At 49.0% G+C, this 22,730-nt stretch overlaps 1 protein-coding gene across 1 annotated transcript in view; it reads right to left on the minus strand.

Annotated features, from left to right (window-relative positions):
- Positions 1-6,075: 6,075 nt before the first annotated feature.
- LOC121868664 (neuroligin-1-like) overlaps positions 6,076-22,730 on the minus strand; it is a 106,745-nt gene continuing 90,090 nt past the window's right edge. Inside the window, exons 6-7 of the mRNA XM_042369502.1 lie at positions 9,366-9,540; positions 6,076-8,438 (exon numbers count right to left, since the gene is read on the minus strand). Coding sequence (XP_042225436.1) covers positions 7,691-8,438; positions 9,366-9,540 — 923 coding nt within the window. The 3' untranslated portion in view covers positions 6,076-7,690. The remainder of the gene's footprint in view (positions 8,439-9,365; positions 9,541-22,730) is intronic.

Consider the following 22,730-nt stretch of genomic DNA (forward strand, 5'->3'; position numbering starts at 1 on the left):
CCAATTCGATATTCCACTTCAACGAAAAGTCGATAATCTACTTTCCCGAAAAGTAGATAATCTACTTATCGGGAAAGTAGATAACCAACTTTCCCGGAAAGTATATTTCCCATTTTATATGATGAAATATCCCGTTTTGTTTGATTAAAATTTCAAGTTTTCTATGATTGAAATTTTCCTATTTTCCATGATGAAATTTTTCGTTTATATGATTAAATTTTCCCATTTTTTTGATGACATTTCCCATTTTCTATGATTGAAATTTTCCATTTTTCCATGAAATTTCCCGTTTTCTTTGATTAAAAATTCCCATTTTCTATGATGAATTTTCCCATTTTCTATTTTGAAATTTCCCATTTTCTATGATTATCTCTTAGATTCTCTGATGAAATTTCCCATTTTCGATTATGTCATTTCCTAGGTTTTATCATAAAATTTCCATTTTCTATGAGTGAAATTCAAAATTTCTAAGATAAAAATTCCCGTTTCTATGATAAATTGTGTTGTCAATGTTTAAGTCATGTATTGTTGATTAACCAAATAACCCAATAAAACAGCTGATATAACCAAACATCAGTATTAATAGTCTCTGAAATGACAAAAGACAGGATGAGAAACAACCAATTGCCATTTGAACAATATATTAACCCTACTTCATGAGTAACTTATTGCCATCAAAGACAATTCACATAAACAGATATACAGTGATTTTTTACCTAACTTTATATGCAAATAAGTAACTCCTTATCTTTCACAAATGTTGGAAAGTAACCCTTATTAGCATACAAGACACGGCTCGAAATCACCGACTCTGTGACATTTACAGATTTTTTTTTTCAAGATAGAATCTCTGAAGGCAAGTAATTTATAAACCAGCACAAAAAATTGGAAATACAAGTAGAGTCCTTCACATGTCTACAAATGATGAAAAACGTCAACTTATTCAAATAAGGACACGAGGATACAACAGTGCAGGTAAATTAGAAGTGCGGGGGTAGAGGGTCGGGAGTAGTACCTTGACAGGTGTGTGGGTCTCGCCTGCTCTCTCCCCACACAACACACACACACACACAGCTAAGACAAACACTGTTTTCTCCACTTTAAACGTGGATGATAATGTTCCACTTTGTGTGTGTAATAATAATAATTAACGGTTTATTGAAAAAGTACTGCAGCCCGAAGGCTGAAAATATACATTGGACATAAATGACTTACTACATACATTGGTGCTTTAACAAAAGCCTTCATTAGATAAAAGTAAAGGAACATACAGTGAACATACCGATTAATGTTTACAGTGGGACACGTAGATCATGTGCCCTGAGGTGATGAACAGTAGACACGTAGTGTAGAAACTCCCTTACAGATGGTGTTATGAGGGGCATCACGTGGTGTAGTAGTTCCCTCACAGGTGGTGTTATGAGGGACTTGACTTGGTGAAGTAATTCCCTCACAGATGGTGTTATGAGGGGCATCACGTGGTGTAGTAATTCCCTCACAGATGGTGTTATGAGGACCCTCACATGATGCTGTAGCAACTCATTCACTGCGTGGTGTCATAGCATCATGGGGTCACTACTTGGTCTGGTGTCACAGGACCTCACTCACTTAAGTGAATGAGGTATGGTCTCAGGCCTCCCTATCGTGGAGAGATTAACACATAGCTGGTGTTGTCGAGTCTCACTGGCAGTTATCACTGGGTACCTGGGACCTCACTGTGTGAACTTGGGTACGACTCGACAGTTACTGTCGAGTTGTTATTTACTGACCTGAGCACTGTTCACCACTATTCAACACTGGTTCCATTCCTTTCCTATATGAAAAAGTAACTTCTGGCAGAACTTGTTGATATTCAGGTGGGGAAGAAAGGTTCAGGGGAGGGAGTTGGTATGGGCCAACTTAACAGTTGACCTGGCTGCTCCCAGAGGACGGCCAGGTACGTCTTGACCCTTCGGTGGTCAAGGATGACGCGTGTGTGTGTGTGTGTGTGTGTGAGCGCGCGCGTCAACGTGCGTGTAGTATAGTAGAAGTATAATAAGTATAGTAGAAGTATAATACGTATAGTAGTAGTATAGTAGTAGTTGTCGTATAGTAGTAGCAGTGTAGTAGTATAGTAGTAGTGTAGTAGTATAGTAGTAGTAGCAGCAGCAGTAGTAGTAGTAGTAGTATAGTAGTAATAGTATAGTAGTAGTAGTAGTATAGTAATAGTAGGTAGTATAGTAGTAGTATAGTAGTAGTAGTATTATAGTAGTAGTAGTAGTGATGGAAAGCAAAACACCGATGACGTGGCAAGAAAATTTGGAAACAAAATGCGTGTGGGAAAAGTGTCTCTCGCGGTAAGATCTCTCACACAGGAATCCTCCGGTGGGGTGATGCCAATAAACAGAGAGACATTAAAACTATTGAAAGAGAAACATCCCCCTGCAAGCGAAGATGAAGGCATCAGGTTACAGGGTGACTATATCCCACCAAATGCTGTCCTGTTCGAGAAAATAACAGGAGAGATGGTGTGGAAAAAGGCACTGAAGACTCGAGAAGGAGCCGACCCTTCAGGTCTGGATGCAAACGGTTGGAGAGTCATCCTCAGCACAAACAAGTTTGGCCCTGTAGCAAGCGATCTCTGCACTGCCATTGCCGCCCTTGCAAGAAAGCTTGCATCCTCTTGCTGCCATCACCTCCAGGCCCTGACGGCCTGCCGCCTTATTCCTCTGGAAAAGAAACCAGGATGTAGACCTATAGGGGTGGGGGAAGTGCTGAGGCGGATTATCGGAAAGTGCATAATGGAGGTGGTAAAGGACGATGTCAGGGCAGCAGCAGGGAACCTACAAGTGTGTGCTGGCCACCAGGCTGGTGGGGAGGCGGCCATTCACGCCATGAGATTGATATTTGAGCAGCGTGATTGTGAGGCCGTTCTCCTGGTGGATGCTTCAAACGCATTCAACATACTTAACCGCAAGGCTGCACTGCACAACATCAAGATCAAGTGTCCAAGCTTTACGATGTATGTTGAAAATTCGTATAGGAATCCATCAGACCTCTACATAGTAAACAAGAAGGCTCTAAGAGGTGATACCATCTTACAGTCAACCGAGGGAACAACACAGGGGGACCCTGTTGCAATGGCAATGTATGCAATTGGCCTATCAGTGCTCCAACAAGAAATAAAATTTGAAACAACTGGGGTCAAACAAGTGGCATATGCTGATGACCTTACAGGAGCAGGAAAAGTGGAGGGCATCAAAAAGTGGTGGGACTTGGTAACATCGTGAGGTCCACAAATAGGGTACCACCCAAACGCCAGCAAGTCCTTCCTCATCGTGAAGCCAGAACATTATGAACGGGCATTGGAGGTTTTTGGCGGAAGTGAGGTCAAAATAACTAAGGACGGCCAAAGACATCTAGGCGCAGTAATTGGCACTGCGGACTTCAAGACCGAGTACGTAGCGGGAAAGGTGAATGAGTGGGTTAGTGAAATCCAAGCTCTGTCTGAGATTGCTAACACAGAGCCACATGCAGCCTTTGCTGCATTCACCCATGGAGTCAAGCATCGTTAGAACTACCTGATGCGTACTATCCCTGATATCGGACCCCTCCTCCACCCTCTGGAAGAAGCTATCAGTGTCAAGTTCATTCCCAAATTAGTGAAACACCCTGACTTAACCCCAACAGAAAGAAAGAGCACTTCTTGCACTTCCACCAAGACTGGGAGGGATGGGACTAACAAATCCAGAGGAGATTGCTGTCACCGAACATTAAAATTCACTTAAGCTCACGGTACGGACCACATAATAGTCCAGAATGCAACAGGGGAGGTGGATACCAGTGAAGTAAATAAGATTCGTAGGTCCATTACGACAGATCGACATCACTGCCAAAATGATAAGTTGCAGCAACTGTTGCTGCAGGTACCAGAAAATTTGAAAAAAAAAGTAGCTATAGCGCAGGAGGTGGGTGCCTCGAACTGGTTAACTACGTTACCGATAAGGGCAAATGGTTTCAGTCTTAATAAACAAGAATTTACAGATGCCATTGCTCTAAGTTACAGTCGGCCAGTAGAAGGTTTGCCCTCCCAATGCGTGTGTGGCTCTTCCTATGATGGCGATCACGCCATGGTGTGCAAGAAGGGGGCCTTCATATGCATGAGGCATGACGAGGTAAAGGATCTCACAGCAAATATGTTGAAGGAAATCTGCCGGGATGTCATGGTAGAACGACCCTCCTTCCATTGGATGGCGAGATCTTCCAACACAGGACTTCAAACACATCTAACGACGCCCGTGTGGACGTCAGTGCTCGAGGATTTTGGACGCGGGGACAGCGAGCTTTCTTCGACATCAGGAATTTTGATCCCATGGCAGCATGTCACCATAACCTAGCTCTCGATGCTGCACACAGGAGGAACGAGAACGACAAGAGAAGCGCATATAGGGAGAGAATTCAAAATGTTGATCAAGGCAGCTTCACTCCTCTAGTGTTCACAACCTCTGGTGGGATGGGCCCAAGTGCAAGATGTTTCTACGCCAGACTCGCGGAGTTGATCTCCGAACAGAAGCAGCAGCCCAGAAGTTATGTTACAGCCTGGATGAGATGTCGACTGTCCTTCTCTCTCCTTCGGTCGGCTTTGCTCTGCCTCAGGGGAACGAGAGCTTCTGCCCCTACTCCGACAACAGCTGCAGATATTGACTATGAGGCTACAGTCACTGAATGCCGCATAGATCTGCGGCTCAACTAATTTAGCACAGTTAGGATAGTTTCATATGTATTAGGATATTTAATATTAAGGTAAATAAATGGTGGCGAAGGTGTGGCTATTGGGGGAGGCTGGAGGCCACTTAATTTAAAAAAAAGTAGTAGTAAGTAGTAGTAGTAGTAGCAGTAGTAGTAGTAAGTAGTAGTAGTAGTAAGTAGTAGTAGTAGTAAGTAGTAGCAGTAGTAAGTAGTAGTAGTAGTAAGTAGTAGTAGTAGTAGTAAGTAGTAGTAGTAGTAGTAAGTAGTAGTAGTAGTAGTAGTAGTAGTAGTAGTAGTAGTAGTAGTAGTAGTAGTAGTGTGAGTGTGTGTGTGTGTGTGTGTGTGTGTTAAACCACATTGCTCTCCACACACAGTCAGGTAACACATTAAAACCCTTTATATACACAACCATACCTGACACAGCGACTCAGCTCACTTGGTCGAAGCCAAGAATATAAAGTACAGTACTCATCGTCTTGATGCTCATACTCAACACAATTCTTGCGACAACCAATGAAATGCTTCAATATGTTATTTACACTGAATCTCTGTATGTAAAGTTCTATATAAATTAACTAATTCATCAAATACACAACACTTGTGAAACCTGACTGAGCTGAGTCTGCCTACAGGGAAGGTGACCAGGCGCGCCCCTCACAATCAGGATCGCGTCTACAATAACGAAAGTGGCAGTACAAATGGCTCGTCATGAAAATATCAGACAAACATACTCAACCACACACCAGAAGTGTTCCTTTATTTTCTTAGGGGATTATAAAAAATAAAAAATAAAAAAAAGAACAATAGAAAAGCGTTAACGGTTCAGTTCCTCGTCAGCTATTTAGACGGGACTAGTACGCTGCAGGGTCTGCAAGGAAGCCCACCTTTAGCACGGCAGCTCTCGTGTTAACTCCCGTCATGGGTTTTGAAGTGATGTTTTCCACAGTTAAGCTGTTTCTGTAAACTTCTATGTACATAAGGAGTTCCTATAGATGACTGGTATTTTAGTACAAGGTAGCACATGAACAGCTTACACAGTGTATGAATGAATGATCATGAGATAAGATAAATAACCATCGGTCAATATCTCATATGACATGACCAGGAATTATCACACGTAACAGCAGCAACAGGTTGACACTGATCTTGGACCACTGGGCGTCAAGTGTGCTCTCGTGAAACACGCACACATATGTACGCACGCACGCACGTACACGCACGTGTACGTGCACGCACACACACACACACACACACACACACACACACACGCGCGCACACACACACGCGCACACACACACACACACACACGCGCACACACACACACACACACACGCGCACGCGCACACACACACACACACACACGCGCACACACACACACGCGCACACACGCGCACTTAGATGGGCTTTCAGAATTCAGGTTTCATAAAGTTGTGACGTAACATGATCAGCCACTTTAAGTCTCAGGCAGTTAGTTAGGTAAAATGAGTCGTTATTTACAACACAAAATAACTTTTGATGTTATACAATTCTCTCAAATGTACAGTATGTGTGAGACTGTGACTAGTAAACTAGCATTAAAGGAAAGTACACTTCTTCTTTAATCTCAAACTTTAAAAATTAGGAGGTTCTGGGCGAGTCAAAGTTTACTTTATACCATGGTCAGGGTATTATGTAAGAGGGGGCGACGCTGACCACCTTACGTCTATCGAGCATTTGATTGACTGCACGACTCTGCGAAAGTGTCAAAGCAGCTGATCACATTAACAATGCAGTATAAAAAAAGGCTAAATTAGAACACTTACAAAACCATCATAAAGAACACTTAAATTAATAATGAAGACTGCACATCTGCACCAATTGTTCAGGATTGTTAAGCAAAGCAGTTGACCTTACACGATCTCTCACTCACACGTTATGAATCTATTTTACAGTATCCATTAAAAGAGTAAAAATGTTAACTTTCACATTCGATGCAGCTGACTGCATTCAAGCTCACCACTGCACTTGGCAACGTTACACGACTGCCCTGTATGAACAAGGCTTCCCGTGTATTTACAAGTAACCTGTGTCATACAAGCTTCAACGTAAGTAACAATATAAATGTCTTTTCAAATACCTAAAAGCACAATAACTTCGGAATTCGTTCACCGATTGTTCATACTTGTACATCTACGTAGTTTGGTCTCACTATTCACAGAGCAAATTTCACCAAGCTAGAGTAGATTACAGGGTTTTGGACACCTCGACTAGCTGAGGCTGAGATGGCGCAGTGGCTCTACAGTCTTTGCCTTAGCTGTGTTTGCCTGCTGTGCCCACGTAACTCTGATCAGTTTTTTTTAACCCTCTCAATTTATAATGATCATTGAGGAGTCACGTGTTATGTGCGTTGACAATGTTCGCCAAAATCCAGATTCTTTTACAGCTTTAACAGTCTGTAACTTCTATTATTCAACCCATAACAAGAGGCAATTATTTACTATTTTCCACAACGTTATCGACTTATGTTTCTCATTGTTTCCTGATACTCTCACTGCTTAGTAGGATAACCACTCTGGATTCACTGCATCAAGAACGTTCGTTTAAATCCACCATCTTTTGTAAGACAGCATTTTTTTTTCTTATAATTGAAACCCCACAGCACGGTGGTTACTGCTTCTTAGTTTGGTGCTGTTGAATCACTGGCGGTGAGTCTTGTGACGCTGGGATGACTTAGGTATTTGAGCAGCAGTGGAGCATTGCACTGAGGGTGGACATAGTGAGTCTAGTAAGTCTACCCTATTGAGTTATTTGTCACGTATCATCACATAGATCTGAAGCCTGTATAAATGAAAACATGTACTAGTGATGGTAATATGCAGGAGAACTACCTTAAAGCGAGGGTTGTGGAGCGTCTACACGGGCTGAGCTTGTGGACACGGGAGGGGCGGGGAGGGGACTTTGCTAGGGAGCCTTGTTGGTAACGCTATACTCGTAGCTCACCTACGTTAGAGTCTTTAGTTGGGCTCTTAGAGGAAGAGGTGGAAGTATGGGGTGAAGTGAGAGTAAAGGACGTCTGTTTCAGTAATGGTTGAGCCTCTGAGCCATGGCAGGGTACTTGAGGGGGAGGCGGGGCCCGCGGCACGGAAAGGGTAAGGCTGCCGCCTCCCTGTTGATTCTGGCTCTCGCAGGCGACTACTTTAGCCATGGTGCCGCGGGGCAGAGTGTGCAGGTGCGATACCCCGTGGGCTGTGCCATAATGCGCTGTCTGGCTGGGATAGTCGGCGAACTCTGGTGGTGGCAGGTGTGTGGTCTGAGTCATGGGCGTGGGTGGGGGAGCCTTCATGCCTGCCGACCCCATACGGGCAGCCACCTCTGCCTTGACGGATAGGCTGGGTGTTGGCGGGGTGTGCACGTCTCCACTGATGCTATGGGCTGGCGCCAACAACCCGCCGTTCTCTGCCACTTTCTTCGCCTCCATACGTGACTTGTCCCGCTGGTAGTAAACCCCCGCAAAGATGAGCACATTGAGGATAAGGAGTGAACACCCAATGGCAATGGTAACAGAGAGCGCCGTGGAATAAGCAGCAAAGCCGTCGCTGAGGGAGGCGTGTGAATGCAATCCTGTCCCATTGCTGCCTTCTGCACTGGCCGGAGTTGACTGCAGTACTGCTGAAACATTGTATTGCCGCGTTGTCGTCGCCTCAGTTGTCGTCTCCGGCGGCAAGATGACTCTGAGGAAGATATTCTGGTTATTGGCAAGTCTCACAACCACAGCACTCATAAAATAACTAACCGGTGAGACAAACTCTAATTCTAAACCTAATGCTCCTGGATTTAACTACATTAACATATAAGGTGCTATACAGTGCTATATACAATACTAAAATTTTCTTCTTTACATGCATAGCGTACATATATTTGCAAATTTTAGACTTTAAGTCTACAATGACACAGATGTGTTACACAGATGACTGTACTGTACAATATGCTTTATATTCACACATATTTATTCTATATTTAAGGAGGGACAGATGTATAAAGGATAGGGACAGAGGTGTAAAGGTGAAACATAGGAACAATACATAGGTGAGAAACAGAGGAGTAGGAGGTCGAGACATAAATGTTAGGGAAAAGCACAGGACGGATGGGTTAGTGAGGGAACAAGCCAAGTCAGGCTCCTCACACATTGACAGGTTCCGTATGACGGCGGTGGCTTGGTGGCGGTCAGGGAGTAAGTGTGACAGCATCTTTCAAACGCTGTTCGTAGGACTGGGTGAAGCAACACTATATTAAGTAAAACTGTGCTACATGTCCTAGAAGTTCGGTTAACTTTCTCTGTGCTGTTGGTTAATTTTTGCTGTGCTAACCTAGTCTAATTTTGTTGTGCTGAGATACATTTACTAAACTACGTTAATCTGAATTTAATATCTGCCAATTAACCTAAATTTGGAAAGACAACAGAAAAATTACTCGTGCTGGGTTAATTCACGTTCGAGTAGTCTGTATTTAGGATATACTATAAGAATGGCATCACAGTACAGGTGTAGAATGCACGTACAGGTGGTGCTTACAGTTGGCTTTCCCTGAAACACTGTTCAGTGTCACACTGTAACACCGTCCCACAAGCCATGCAACCCGCCACGCCCCGACCCCGGTACCTGGTGACTGGCTCGGACCTGACGAAGCCCCGGTAGGAGTTCCAGTCGTTATGGTTCTCGAGGTGGTGGTGATCATCAGGGGCGTCCTTCCCAGCTCGGTGAAGTTGAGGTACCAGCTGTAGCCAGAAACTCAGTTGGTGGGAACGGTAGTGGTCCTTCACCCGGGGTTTGGTGTCTGTGGGAACAATAGTTTGTGGTTAGTGACGGGTGATATATCCATTGTATCTTTAAGAATTATGGGAAAAACATAGTTTATCAAAGAAAACTCAATGGTTTAAAAAATAACACAAAAGCAAATATTTCTAGGGAATGGGGCTCATCATCGTCTAATGCCATATAAATAACAATTACAAACAAACAGAACAACTAATTGATGGTCCAAACATCTCGTTTATTAATCCCGCCCACTAATGGCGTCACTACTGAATCAGATCTTGAACACTGAATCAATTCGACGATGATTTAAGTCACTGAGTAAGTAACTAAGGTTTATTAAGTTAATTAGTACTTGTATTGTTATTTTGTGGTTGGTGGTTGAGTAATGGTGTTTATATGTTGTTAGTAATGTGTCTGTGTGTGTGTGTGTGCGTTCGCACACAGGGTGGTGAAATGCATCTAGTGTGGCAGTATTATGTTAGTGTTAAGGTGCAAGCACTGCTTGCTTCGTCTCGTTTTCAGCTACCACCACTGGCTAGCAACTTGCATAAGTCTTCCCCTGCCAGTACACAGCCTCTTCACCGTCAAGACTCCTGCTGTGCCTCCTCGTGGCAACACACGGAAACTGGGTGCCTCGTGGGCCTAGGCTAGACCAGCAGGAGACCTCGGAGTAGCAGTGGGCCCCAGAGAGACGGTGCATACGCCCACAGGCATGTGGACACGTCCTGGCGTCTACCAACCATTGCCCTGCTGCCTTGCCGATTATCCTTGGGAGGTATAAGGCTACAGGAGTAAACCCAAAACGAAAAATCTGCGGTGGAGCCCCGCATCAGGCAGACATGCTTACAGAGCTCCAACAAGACTCCAACGACGTATAGGTGGAAGATGTGACCACCATGGGAACCCAACGACTACACCAGCGGATGAAGGCAATGCATGATGGACAGGCTACTCAGGCGAAACCCAACAAACTGGGCTATCGGCAGTTCATTGAAACTCTCCCTCTCCCCAGTTGTTGCAACACTTGCACCACTGGATCAGGAAAATGGAGAGCCAAGGTGTGTGGTTGCAGCCTGCGCTCCTGCCTCATCACATAAATCAACTCGCGCGCAGCCATCATCCAGTTCATCATACCTCTCATCATCATCAAATTCCCTTTACCCCCAAAAGTCCTATGGTGACGGACGAGTGGCGACAGGGACAGGCAGAGGTGACTGCCGGAAGTCTCTTCTCACAACTCTACACATGGGCGGCACAGATAAGGTGGTCGTTTATGCACTGGGATCTAGACAGCAGTGCAATCCGAGAAGCCACTCTGCTCACCCCACATGGGGAGGGTGCTGGAAAAGGTGCCCTAAACATAGCCTGCCTAAGAAACCAACCTGACCGAGCAACTGCACCCTGTAAGGTCATCCTTCTGCGGTCGAAAACACAATCATAATTATTATAATCACAGATCCAAACCAAACAAACTATACAACCTCTTATGGTCGCTGCATGGAATGTCAGAACCCTTCTGGATACTGGCACAAATGAGCGTCCTGAAAGAAGAACCATCATTGTGCAAAAGAGCTGGCTAGTTATAACATTGACACAGCAGCCATTAGTGAGTCCCAACTCACAGAGAGGGTCTACTCACAGAACGGGGGTCTGGCTATACCTTCTTCTGGAAGGGTAAGCCTGCTGTGGAGAGAAACTGCATTTATGGAGTTGGCTTTGCCATCCGCCAATGCATCCTACACAGGCTAACTGAAATGCCTAATGGGATCAACGAGCACCTCATGACGCTCCGACTCCCACTGAATCACTCATGTCTTGCCTTTTTCATCAGTGCATACGCCCAATACTGGATGCAGAGGATGGCATCAAGGAAACCTTTTATGCCTACCTCGACAGAGTGCTCACCTCTATCCCTAGAGAAAATAAGGTTGTGCTCCTTGGTGACTTCAATGCCAGAGATGCTGACATTTGGCAGGGAACCATAGGGAGAAATGACTAGGCAAGTGTAATCCCGACGGCCTACACCTCCTCAGCAAATATGCTGCACACAACCTCACTATCACCAATACCTTGTTTAGTCAGGCCGACAAGTTCAAGGATTCGTGGCAACACCCATGATCCAAGCACTGGCAACTCATTGACTACATCATTGTCAGAGTAGGAGATCTACGAGATTTCCTCATCACTAGAGCCATGCGTGGCTCAGACCACTGTGACACACTGATCATTGACTCGTCAGATCCTATTTCTCACTTTGTTGCCCCACAACGGCGAAGGCAGCACGCCTCCAGAAGAGGTTTTAACAGTAAGTGTCTGGAGGATCCAGCGGTAGCACATGCTTTCAGAGAGCAGCTCGAACAGGGGCTGATAAACAACCCAAACAACACAAATCTCAGCGCCAAATGGGATACTCTCAACACTGTCATGATAAAAACCTGCAGAGAGACCCTCGGCCAGATCGAAAGAATACACCAGGACTGGTTTGATGAAAATGCTACTCGGACAAAGCTGATACCTTCCACAAGAAGAAAGCAGTGGCCTAGCACGAACTTGACAATCTAAAGAGCGACTGGTTTAAAAATAGAGCATGTGAAACACAAAAATTTGCAGATCAGCACAAGATGCGCGAATTGTTCAATTCCACTAAAACATTTTATGGACCAATGACTCGTGGTGCAGCCCCCGTTCACTCCTCCGACGGTAGCTCCCTAATCAAAGATGACGAAGGCATTCCTTCAGCGCTGGAAAGAGCACTACCATTCATTGCTCAACTGAAACACCGATGTGGATGTCCTGACTACCCAACAGGTCCCTCAGCATCCAGAGCTAACCCACTTCAGCTATCATTCCATCCCTGGATGAGGTAGCTACTGCCATCAAACAGATGAAAATTATAGCCTCAGGGCCTGATGGAATCCTAGCCGAGGTGTATAAAGCGGGAGGACCTTTGCTTACCAGCCGTCTCCACTCTCTCCTGGAGAATATATGGGGAAGGGAGGAATCCCCCAAGTCCTTAAGGATGCGTCCATCATCAATATTTATAAGAATAAGGGAGACCAGTCAGATTGTGGCAACTACTGCGGAATCTCGCTGCTGTTGGTCGGTAGCCGGATAGATTATCGCCCTCGTCCTCCTAAACAGACTTCTTCTTGAGGCAGAAAACTTCCTCCCAGAATCTCAATGTGGCTTTAGAACATCATGTAGCACCACTGACATGATCTTTGCTGCCTGCCAGATACAGGAAACGTGCAGAGAACAGCGTCGTTACCGTTACATGGCTTTCATCGACCTAACCAAGGCCTTCGAATCGGTCAACAGCCATTTTGGCTGCCCACCAAAATTCATCGCCATTGTGAGGCAACTCCACGATGGCATGAACGGCAGTGTCCTGCACAATAGCACCTAGTTTAAGTTCTTCTCCATCCAAATGGGGGTTAAACAAGGGGGTGTACTGGCACAAACCCTCTTTTCCATTTCCTTGGCTGCCTTCCTTACTCATGCCCATGCCAATTTAGCAGGCAGGGTGGACATCGAGTACCGGATGAAAGGTCTTTTCAACATAAGATGACTCCAGGCAGGAACAATGGTGCCGGCAGCTTCCATTACCGAGCTTCAGTATGCAGACAACCTCACCCTTGTCGCTCACACTGAACACGACCTACAGGAGATCCTGAACACCTATGCAGATGCACATGCACACTTCGGCCTTGAGGTGAATGTATGTAAGACTCAGTCTCTGCCCCTGGTTCAGACACACCTCCACCATCCATGCAGCTTAACGGTACTACCCTCTCTAGTGTTATCCACTTTCTGTATCTCGGCTCCCACCTGTCCACCACCGCCGATATCGATGAAGAGATTCTGCATAGGATCAGATGTGCATCTCAAGCCTTTGGTAGACTCTGTAGCCGTGTCTTCAGTTGTAGGGAGCCGAAATTATCTACAGAGTTACACGTAAATCGAGCAGTGATCCTCCCCCACCCTGCTATATGGCAGTGAGACATGGGTTACATACAGGAGGCACCTCATGGCACTTGAAAATTTTCACCAATGTAGTCTACATTCTATCCTCCAAGTTCGCTGGGAAAACAAGAGAACAAATGCCAGTATTCTTGCTGACACCAACTGTAGGAGCATCGAGGCTACCATTATCCATGAGCAACTATGCTGGACTGGCCATGTTACCCTCATGGATGACAGTAGACTGCCAAAGCAGCTACTTTACAGTCACCTAATGAATAGTAAACGTAACGCTGGCGGGCAACTGAAAAGGTACAAGGATAGTCTTAAGGCAAACCTGAAAAAGTGCCAAATCGACCCCCTCACCTGAGAGACGATTACTCCACACCGTAACACTTGGAGGAGCACCACACAAGAAGGTGTTAAGAAGAAGATACTAAAGCCACTCTCGCCCTCTCCCTGAATCATCTCAAATCTCGCATACACGCCACACAACGAGAGGCATTCAACGAAAATTGGACACACCTGAAACAACGGGGTTGCGTCACACTATGCCACTAGCTGTAACCGGTGACGACAACCGCCACTACAAAGAATATCAATCCCTGACTCGATCTCAACAGCTTATAAACATGAGACTGCGCCTAGGGTACAGGTACCTATGGGAGTACATTGGCAACCCTGAGCCTCACCGCACTGTTTGTAAACTTTGTGGCCAACCCGACTCTCACACCCTCTCTCACTACATCCTCACTTGCCCTATGACCTCCTCCTATAGGTCCCCAGCCGTTACCAACACCTCTTTCCTCCCAGACCAGATATCCCTCCTCCTAGTCACAGGCCTGGCATTTGACATTATTAAGGACCTGCCACTCTTTGCCATAAACAGATAAAATGTACCGGGAACTTTCCCCCCACACACTCATCATTCTCTCACTTAATGTAACTTGACAGAACCTATGACCCTTCAGGCTTTTACGCCCTTAATGTACGAGTCATAAAGGCAAGTATGAACTTTTCATACTTCCCTGTTGGGCGCTGTAAACGCTTCTGCGCTTCACCTTGCACAGGATGTAAGGGGGTGCCCAATAAACTAGCCCCCTCGGGGGCAAATCTGAATCTGAAATCAAGAAGGTGTTAACACCTTCGAGTTAGCCAGGTTGCATAACGAGGCAGACAAGTGCCAACGCCTTTAAGACGCAGCCGCCGGCCTTCCCGCACTAGACGTAGCCCCCTACATGTGCAACATCTGTGAACGACCCTGCCGGTCCCATATTGGCCTCTTTAGTCACCTCAGAACTCACGAACCTAGGTGACATTCCTAATAACTCATACCAATGTATCACAGCTGGCTGATCGTCATAATAATAATAATAATAATAATAATTAACGGTTTACTGAAAGAGCTTGGCAGCCAGAAGGCTGAAAACATACAGTTACATATCTGGGGAATAGGTTTCGAATTACAAATAATATACAAATAACATAAGTGATATAAATAAGATATATAATAACTAGATGGGGAAAAGCTCAAACTACAGGGCATTTCAACATAGTGACAGTGCAAGAAGTAGTATTTACTGGGAGTGAATACACTGGTTTATTACAAGTTATTGATAATTTTTACAATGGTTGGGACTGGGCTGTTCTTATAGCGATCAGTTCCTGCACGTATGGGCTGGATGCGATTGTGGTTTCGAACAGCAATTCTCGGGCTAGGGATCTCAGGTGGTAGTAGGAGCCGGTGTCGAGGATGGTGTAGAAGCTTCTTACCAAATTTGCAGATGAGGTCGTGGTGATGGTCAGTGAGAGTCGAAAGGGTCAGTGTGTTGAGCGCTTCTTGATATGTGGAGTAGGAAGGGGAGAGAATGATCTTGCATGCCCTCTTTTGCACTTTTTCTAGGTGTTTACGTTGTGTGGCATTTAGGGAGGAAGACCAGGTGGGGGAGGCATAGGTGAGCTTGGGAAGTATGAATGTTGAGTAAACACTAAGGAGCTCGGGTGCAGGAACTCCGAGGGACTTGAGTCGGCGGAGGAGGTGGAGACGGAAACTGGAGGATTGACAACTTCACTGACGTGTGGTTTCCAATTTAGTTTGTTGTCTATGGTGACGCCGAGAAGCTTCGTGGAATCTACAACCTGGAGTGTGTTCGGACCTAAAGTAATGGAAGGAGGTGGGACAATGTCGGAGGAGAGGTTGATGTGCATAACCATGGTCTTGGTATGGTTGATGGTGACATGGTTGTTGGTGGCCCAGTTTTGGAGACTGTTCAATAAATCCTGAAGGGCGGTATAGTCGGGAGCAGAATTGTTGACGCTGATCCCAATGGTGGAGTCGTCGACATATTTCCAGCGAGCAGGGGTTTCTCTTAGGGCATCATTGATGAGCATAAGGAAGCAGAGTGGTCCCATCTTGGTGCCTTGGGGGACGCCACAGGTGAGTGACTGAGAGGTGGAGACAGCCCCTCGGAAGCGTACAGCTTGGCGTCGGTCACTGAGGAAGTCTGTAAGCCATGGTATAAGACTTCTCCGAAGCCCGAGGTCAATGGCTTTGTTGATGATTATATTGTGGTCGACTAGGTCGAATGCTTTAGTGAAATCAATGAAGGCGACAGCTACAGACGTTTTTCGTTTCTCGAGATGGCGGTATATGTAATCGAGAAAGCTGACAAGACAGTGAGTGGTGGAGGAAGTTTTCATGTTGCCAAATTGCTGAGGGTCTACGTCTCCTGCAATATCAGCATAAGCCCAGTCGAACACAAAACTTTCACAGATTAGGCTGGGTATTGGGGTGATTGCAATAGGTCGTAGCTGATTTAAGGATTGTGGGCTGGTTGACTTGGGCACTGGTGATACATAAGAGGTCTTCCAGTCAGCTGGGCATCTGGCTTGACTGAGAGAAGCATTGATGATGGAGCATAGGGGTTTAGCAAGCTTCGGGGAAAACTCCTTGAAGAGTTTCATTGGTAAGTCAATGGGGGTGGTAGAGCGTTTTAATTTTAGTTTGTCCAGGCGTTTTGCTACTTCAAATTCTTCTACTAAGTCAGTGGGAAGGGGGGCTGGTAGGTAAGCATGGAGAGTGGTTGTGTCAAGCCGGGGGAGCGTCTGGCATATAGTAGCGAAATAGTTATTTGTTTGCTCAGCTGCGTCAACATTAGTGAGATGGCTAAGGAAGGGGAGGGGGTGTGTCTTATTGTTTAGTCCACAGAGTTCTTTAAGCTTACCATACCATTGACTGATGTTGGTCTGCTTCAGGTGTTGTAATTTGGTTGGGTAGTGGGACTTCTTTGCAGTGCGTATTTCGCGGATGACTCGGGACCAGTAGCGGATGTGGTCATTGAGATGAAAGGCTCTCTCTCTCTGTTGCATAAGTCTTTTGATCCGAGGTGTGATCCAGGGCAAGTCAGCTGGGTGAGATCTGACGGACTTCTCGGGGAAGAAGTGGTGGTGAGCTTCCGAGTGAGAGCAACGTATACGGGTATGTTGTTAGTTAAATGAGATGGTTGATGGTTCAGTATGGGGGAGGCGATGCCCTAGTCTGGTTCATTACAGGGGGAGTTGATGCCCCAATCTGGTTCATTATGGGGGGAGTCGGGGCATCGGCCACAGGTCTACAAGCCACATGCAGAGGTTAAGCTTTCGTGATTCTGAAACTGTGACGAATGTTAAGGGAAGTGGATGTACCAGTCTGTGCTCTGTGTCAAGGAAACGATGTCCATAACTAACAACAACGACAAAACTGAATGTGAAGAAATACAAACTAAACTGAGCAAGTTATAAATCCTTATACATCTATATTTTTTTTTCAAACATGGAGATGATAAGGGGTTCGCGCCAACAGAATAAGGTTCAACAAGGAGCATATTCAACTTGATTAAACTTTAGTATAAAATTTCATCGTTAGCTTGAGGAGCGCAAGAGGAAGACACACGGCCGTCAGGACTAAAGGCAGCCACACCACGCTTGGCTAATTAATTGACGGCCAACCCTAGACCAGAGAGACTGGGAGGGGAGGGAGGTCTAGGTCACCTGCTCCTGCTTCTCTCAGTCGTCTTAATTGTTCTACTATTTCTCCACCTCTTCTTTTCTCACAGTAGTTCCTGTTCATCTTGCGCCAACAAAATATTTATATGCAGTCAATAACAGATTTGTTTATTGTAAATTGAAACCGTTTAAAAGTCTGGACTCTCCCTCACGGCTGTGTGACAAATTCCAGTTTCGATAACGGTACAGAAAAAGGAGTGATCTGTGGCTTACTTGGTAACCAACAGTTCCTGGGAGACATTTATTGCCCTGAAGGCGCTATGTTGATTTGTTGCTGGTGATTATGTGGTGTAGGACACCTGAGAATGAGAGATATGGGAGTGAAACTCACGGGAGTGAGAGGCATGGGTGTAAGAGAAATGGGTGTGAAACACCTTTGAGACATGGAAGTGAGACGCATCAGATTGAGGCACATGGTAGTGACACCTAGGAGTAAGACTCATGGGAGTGAGACACATAAGTGAGACATAAGGGAATGAAACACATGGAAGTGAAAGACCTGGGAGTGAGATATCTGGCCACACGTCCTCCAGGTGTTTCCCTCAGTACTGTATATCTCCCAGCAGGGACAGTAATGGGTTAGATTGGAGATGGTGACCAGGGGAAGTAGAGGCGGGGGAAGATAAGAAGAGAAAACAAGGGGAGTGGAGGAGAAGGGAGAGAAAAGGGGAAACAGGATATGTTCCGGGATAGGGAGATTAGGGAGGAAACCTTCGGGGGGGGGAATGGGAGGAGGGGACGAGGCAGCTGGGAAGATGATGCAATAAGACAGTGGGTCAGGCTGGCGGAAGAATTATGAAATAGAGAAGTGTTTGGAGGGTAAGGCGAGGGGAGGGGAGGGCGAGGCGAGGGAGTATGGGGAGGGCGAGGCGAGGGAGGGGGAGGAAGGAGGGTGAGGGGAGTGGGGAGGGGTGGGAAGGAGGGGAGGGGAGGAAGTGAGGCGAGGGAGGGGGAGGGTGAAGGGAGGTTTTGGGGAGGGCGAGATGAGGGAGGTGGGGAGGGCGAGGTGGGGGGAGGGATAGGGCGGGGAGAGCGAGGGTGGGGAGAGTGAGGCGGGGGAGGGCGAGGCGGGGGAGGGCGGAGGTGGGGGAGGGCGAGGGTGGGGGGAGAAAGGAGAAGGGGGAGGGGAGTGGGGAAGTGTAGGGGAGTGTGAGGAGGGCGAGGTGAGGTAGTGTGGAGGAGGGCGAGGCGAGGGAGTGTGAGGTGGGTGAAGCAAGGGGAGTGGGGAGAGTTGGAGGCGTGGAGGGCAGGCAGGGAGGGGGAGGAGGGCGAAGGAGGGGTTTTGGGGAGGCAAGACGAGGGAGTGGGGGAGGGCGAGGGGGGAGGATAGGGCGGGGAAGTGTGGGGAGGGAAGTGTGGGGAGGACGAGTAAGGAGGGAGAGGTGGGGAGGGTGGGAAGGAGGGGAGTGGGGAGAGCGAGGCGAGGGGACCGTGGGGAGAGCGAGGTGAGGGAGTGTGGGGGGAGGGCGAGGGAGTGTGGGGAGGGGGAGGCAGGAACACGGGGAGGGCGAGGCAAGGGAATATCGGGAGGGCGAGGGAAGGCAACTGAGAGTGTGGGGAGGGCGAGGCAGGGAAGGGCGAGGCGGGGGAGGGCGAGGCGGGGAAGTGGAGGGAAGTGGGGAGGATGAGGTGAGGGAATGGGAGGGAAGGAGGGGAGTGTGGGGAGAGCGAGGCGAGGGGAGTGTGGGGAGAAAGGAGGCGAGAGTGTGGGGAGAGCGAGGCGAGGGAGTGGTGGGGGGGAGGCGAGGGAGGGGAAGAGGCAAGGGAGGCCAGGAGGGCGAGGTAATGTGAAGGGCGAATCGAGAGAGTGTGGGAGGGCGAGGCGAGGGAGTGTAGGTAGGGCGAGGCAGTGAAGTGTGGAGGGCGAGGCGAGGAGTGTGGGGAGGGCGAGCGGGGAGCGTAAGTGGACGGCATGTGGCGAGGGCGAGGCGAGGTAGTGTGGAGAGGCGAGGGGAGTGTGGGGGGAGGGAGAAAGAGGGGAGGTGGGGAGGGAAGAGGCGGAGGGGAGTGTGGGGAGGGCGGAAGGAGGGAGTGGGGAGGGCGAGGCGAGGGGAGGTGGGGAGGGCGAGGTGAGGGAGGTGGGGGAGGGCGAGGCGAGGGAGTGTGGGGAGGGCGAGGCGAGGGAGTGTGGGGGAGGGCGAGGCGAGGGGTGTGAGATGGAGGGCGAGAGGCAATATGGGGAGGGAAGGACGCGAGGGCGTGGGAGGGCGAGGAGGGCGTGTGATGAGGGCGTGAGGCGAGGGGCGTGGGGAGGGCGGGAGGTGAGAGAGGGCGTGGGGAGGCGAGATGAGAGGAGGGGAGGTGGGGAGGCGAGGAGAGAGGGAGGGAGGGCGAGGCGAGGGAGGCTTAGTAGGGAGGCGAAGGGAGGTGGGGAGGAAGGAGGAGAGAGTGTTTAGGAGGGAGAGGCGAAGGAGGTGGGGAGGAAGGGGAGAGGGCGAGAGTGTGGAGAGGGCGAGGCGAGGTAGTGGGGAGGAAGTGAAGGAGAGAGGGGAGGTGGGGAGGGCGAGGTGAGAGGAGGGAGTGTGGGGAGGACGAGGGAGTGTGGGGAGGGCGAGGCGAGGTTTTTGTAAGGAGGGCGGGAGGCGTGAGAGCCAGGGGGAGGGCGAGGCCAGGGAGTGGAGGTGGAGGGCGAGGTGGATGAATTCTCAGGGGACGGCGAGACGAGGGAGTCTTTGGGAGGTAATGCGAGGTGTGGGGGAGGATGAGGGAGTGGGGAGGCAAGTGGAGTGGGAGGCGAGGCTAGGAGTGTGGGGAGGACGAGGCGGGGAGGTGGGGAGGGCGAGGCGAGGGCGTGTGTGGGAGGGCGAGGCGAGGGCGTGGGGAGGGCGAGGCGAAAGGTGTGTGGGGAGGGCGAGGAGAGAGGGCGGGAGGGCGAGGTGAGAGAGGCAGTGTGGGGGGAGGGCGGAGGTGGAGAGAGGCAGTGTGGGGCAAGGAGGAGAGAGGGAGTGTGGGGGAGGGCGAGGGGAGAGAGGGAGGTGGGGGAGGCGAGGGGAGAGAGGGAGTGTGGGGGAGGGCGAGGAGAGAGGGGAGGTGGGGGAGGGCGGGAGGCGGAGGGAGTGTGGGGGAGGGCGAGGTGAGGGAGTGTGGGGAGAGCGGAGGCGGAGGGAGTGGGGGAGAGCGGAGGGCGAGGTTGTGTGGGGAGGGCGGGGTGAGGCCGTGGGGAGGGCGAGGCGAGGTGGGTAGTGTGGGGTGGCGAGGTAGTGTGGGGAGGGGCGAGGCGAGGTAGTGGGAGGGCGAGGTGAGAGAGGGAGGGGGAGGCGAGGTGAGAGAGGAGTGGGGGAGGCGAGGCGAGGGAGTATGGGGACAAGGGAGGAGGTGGGTGGGGGAGAGCGAGGCGAGGGGAGTGTGGGGAGAGCGGAGGCGAGGGAGTGGGGAGGCGAGGCGGAGGGAGGTTGGGAGGGCGAGGCAACGGGAGGAAGGCCAAGGAGGTGAGGGGAGTGGGGAGTCTGAGGCGAGGGGTGTGTGGGGAGGAAGAAAGCAGGACGGCGTGTTGGGAGGGCGAGGTGAGGGAGGTGGGGACGGGGAGGCGAGGAACTGTGGGGACGGAGAGGCGAGGGGAGGTGGGGGAGGGCGGGGAGGCGAGGGGTGTGTAGGGAGGGAAGGGAGGCGAGGGGGTGTGGGGAGAGCGAGGCGAGGGGGTGGGGAGAGGAGGCGAGGTTGTGTGGGGAGCGAGGCGAGATTGTGGGGGGAGGGAGGAGGCGAGGTAGTGGGGAGGGCGAGATGGAGAGAGGGAGTGGGGAGGGCGAGGTGAGGGGAGGTGGGGAGGCCGGGAGGAGGGAGTGGGGGCGAGGGAGTGCATGGAGGATTTGGGGGCGAGGGAGTGTAAGGAGGGCGGAGCGAGGAGTGGGGAGGGGTGGGGTGGGGGAGGAAGTGGGAGGGAGGTGGGGGAGGGCGGGGGCGAGGGAGGGGAGGCCGGGGCGGGGGAGTGGGAGGCATGAGGGAGTGAGGGCGAGGCGACGAAGGTGTGGGGGAGGCGAGGCAACAAAGTGTGAGGAGGGCGAGGCAACAAAGTGTGGGGAGGGCGAGGGAGTGGGGGAGGGAGTGGGGAGGGCGAGGAGGAGGGAGGGGAGGGAAGGAGGGAGGGAGGAGGGAGGGGCGAGGGAGTGGAGGGAGGGAGGGGAGGCGAGGGAGTCGGGGAGGGCAAGGCGAGGGAGTGGAGGGAGGGAGGGGAGGGCGAGGGAGTCGGGGGGAGGGCAAGGCGAGGGAGTGTGGGGTGGGCGAGGTGAGGGAGTGTGGCGAATATGTATCATTCGAAAACGTATATAGTATACTCATTCATGCTCAAAGGTCGCAGATGTAGAACTTTCAGCCGATGAGAAACAAGTCGAATAACATTGCACGGAAAGCCTCGAATCACATCGACCCCATGGCTAACGATATTCTTTTGGGGGTACTGTGTAGTAGGAGGTGGACAAGCACACATACTCAGTAAATTTTATCTCTTGAACAATGCCGCGGACTTTGACATAAAAATAGTCACAAAATGTTATCCTCATAAATCAGTCAAGCTTGAAAAAATCATAAAACAATTGGAATGGATTAAACTCAGGGAGTGTTGTGGTGGTCGTGCCATTGTCTGTGTATAATCGACTAAGGACGGCTTTATCTTTCTCCATCAAAGGTTCGTAACAGTGAACATTTCTCTTAACTGAAATGTATGAATGTATTTAACAACTTGATCTTTGGCCAATTATGAAAGTAGTGTCCTAAATTGGCATCAACATTAACTCACTCTACCCTACCTAGATATGTTCAATTGGTATCAGCTAGAGGTAAGTATAATACCGATCCTAACCTAAATTTAAACATTACAGTATGTCTTAACAGGTGCTAGGTGAAGGTATTCTAGTTAAGGTAGAGTCTTAAGTGTAATTTTGACGACATTCTTAAGTGTATAATTTTTGTGGTTTAGTGCAAATCAACTACAGTAATTAGTTGCATTCTTATACAGTATTTTCAGTTAACAAGAAAATTCATCGTACGAACCTTGTTAAGTCCGGACCCAGCACCAGCCGTCTGACTCCCTGAGCGGAAAGTCAGGAAATGTGAGGACTGCTTTGTCTTGTGAATCCAGCATCTCTCCTCCAGCTGGGTTTATGTTCACAGGAGAAAAGTTCTTCTCAGCCTGGGAAAATAAACCCGAGGAGCGAAAGACATGTGCTGCTATATCAAACGTCTACCCCATTCTTAAGTAACAAATCAAAT

Source organism: Homarus americanus, unplaced genomic scaffold, assembly GCF_018991925.1.
Source record: "Homarus americanus isolate GMGI-L3 unplaced genomic scaffold, GMGI_Hamer_2.0 scaffold30535, whole genome shotgun sequence".
Lineage (NCBI taxonomy): Eukaryota > Metazoa > Arthropoda > Malacostraca > Decapoda > Nephropidae > Homarus > Homarus americanus.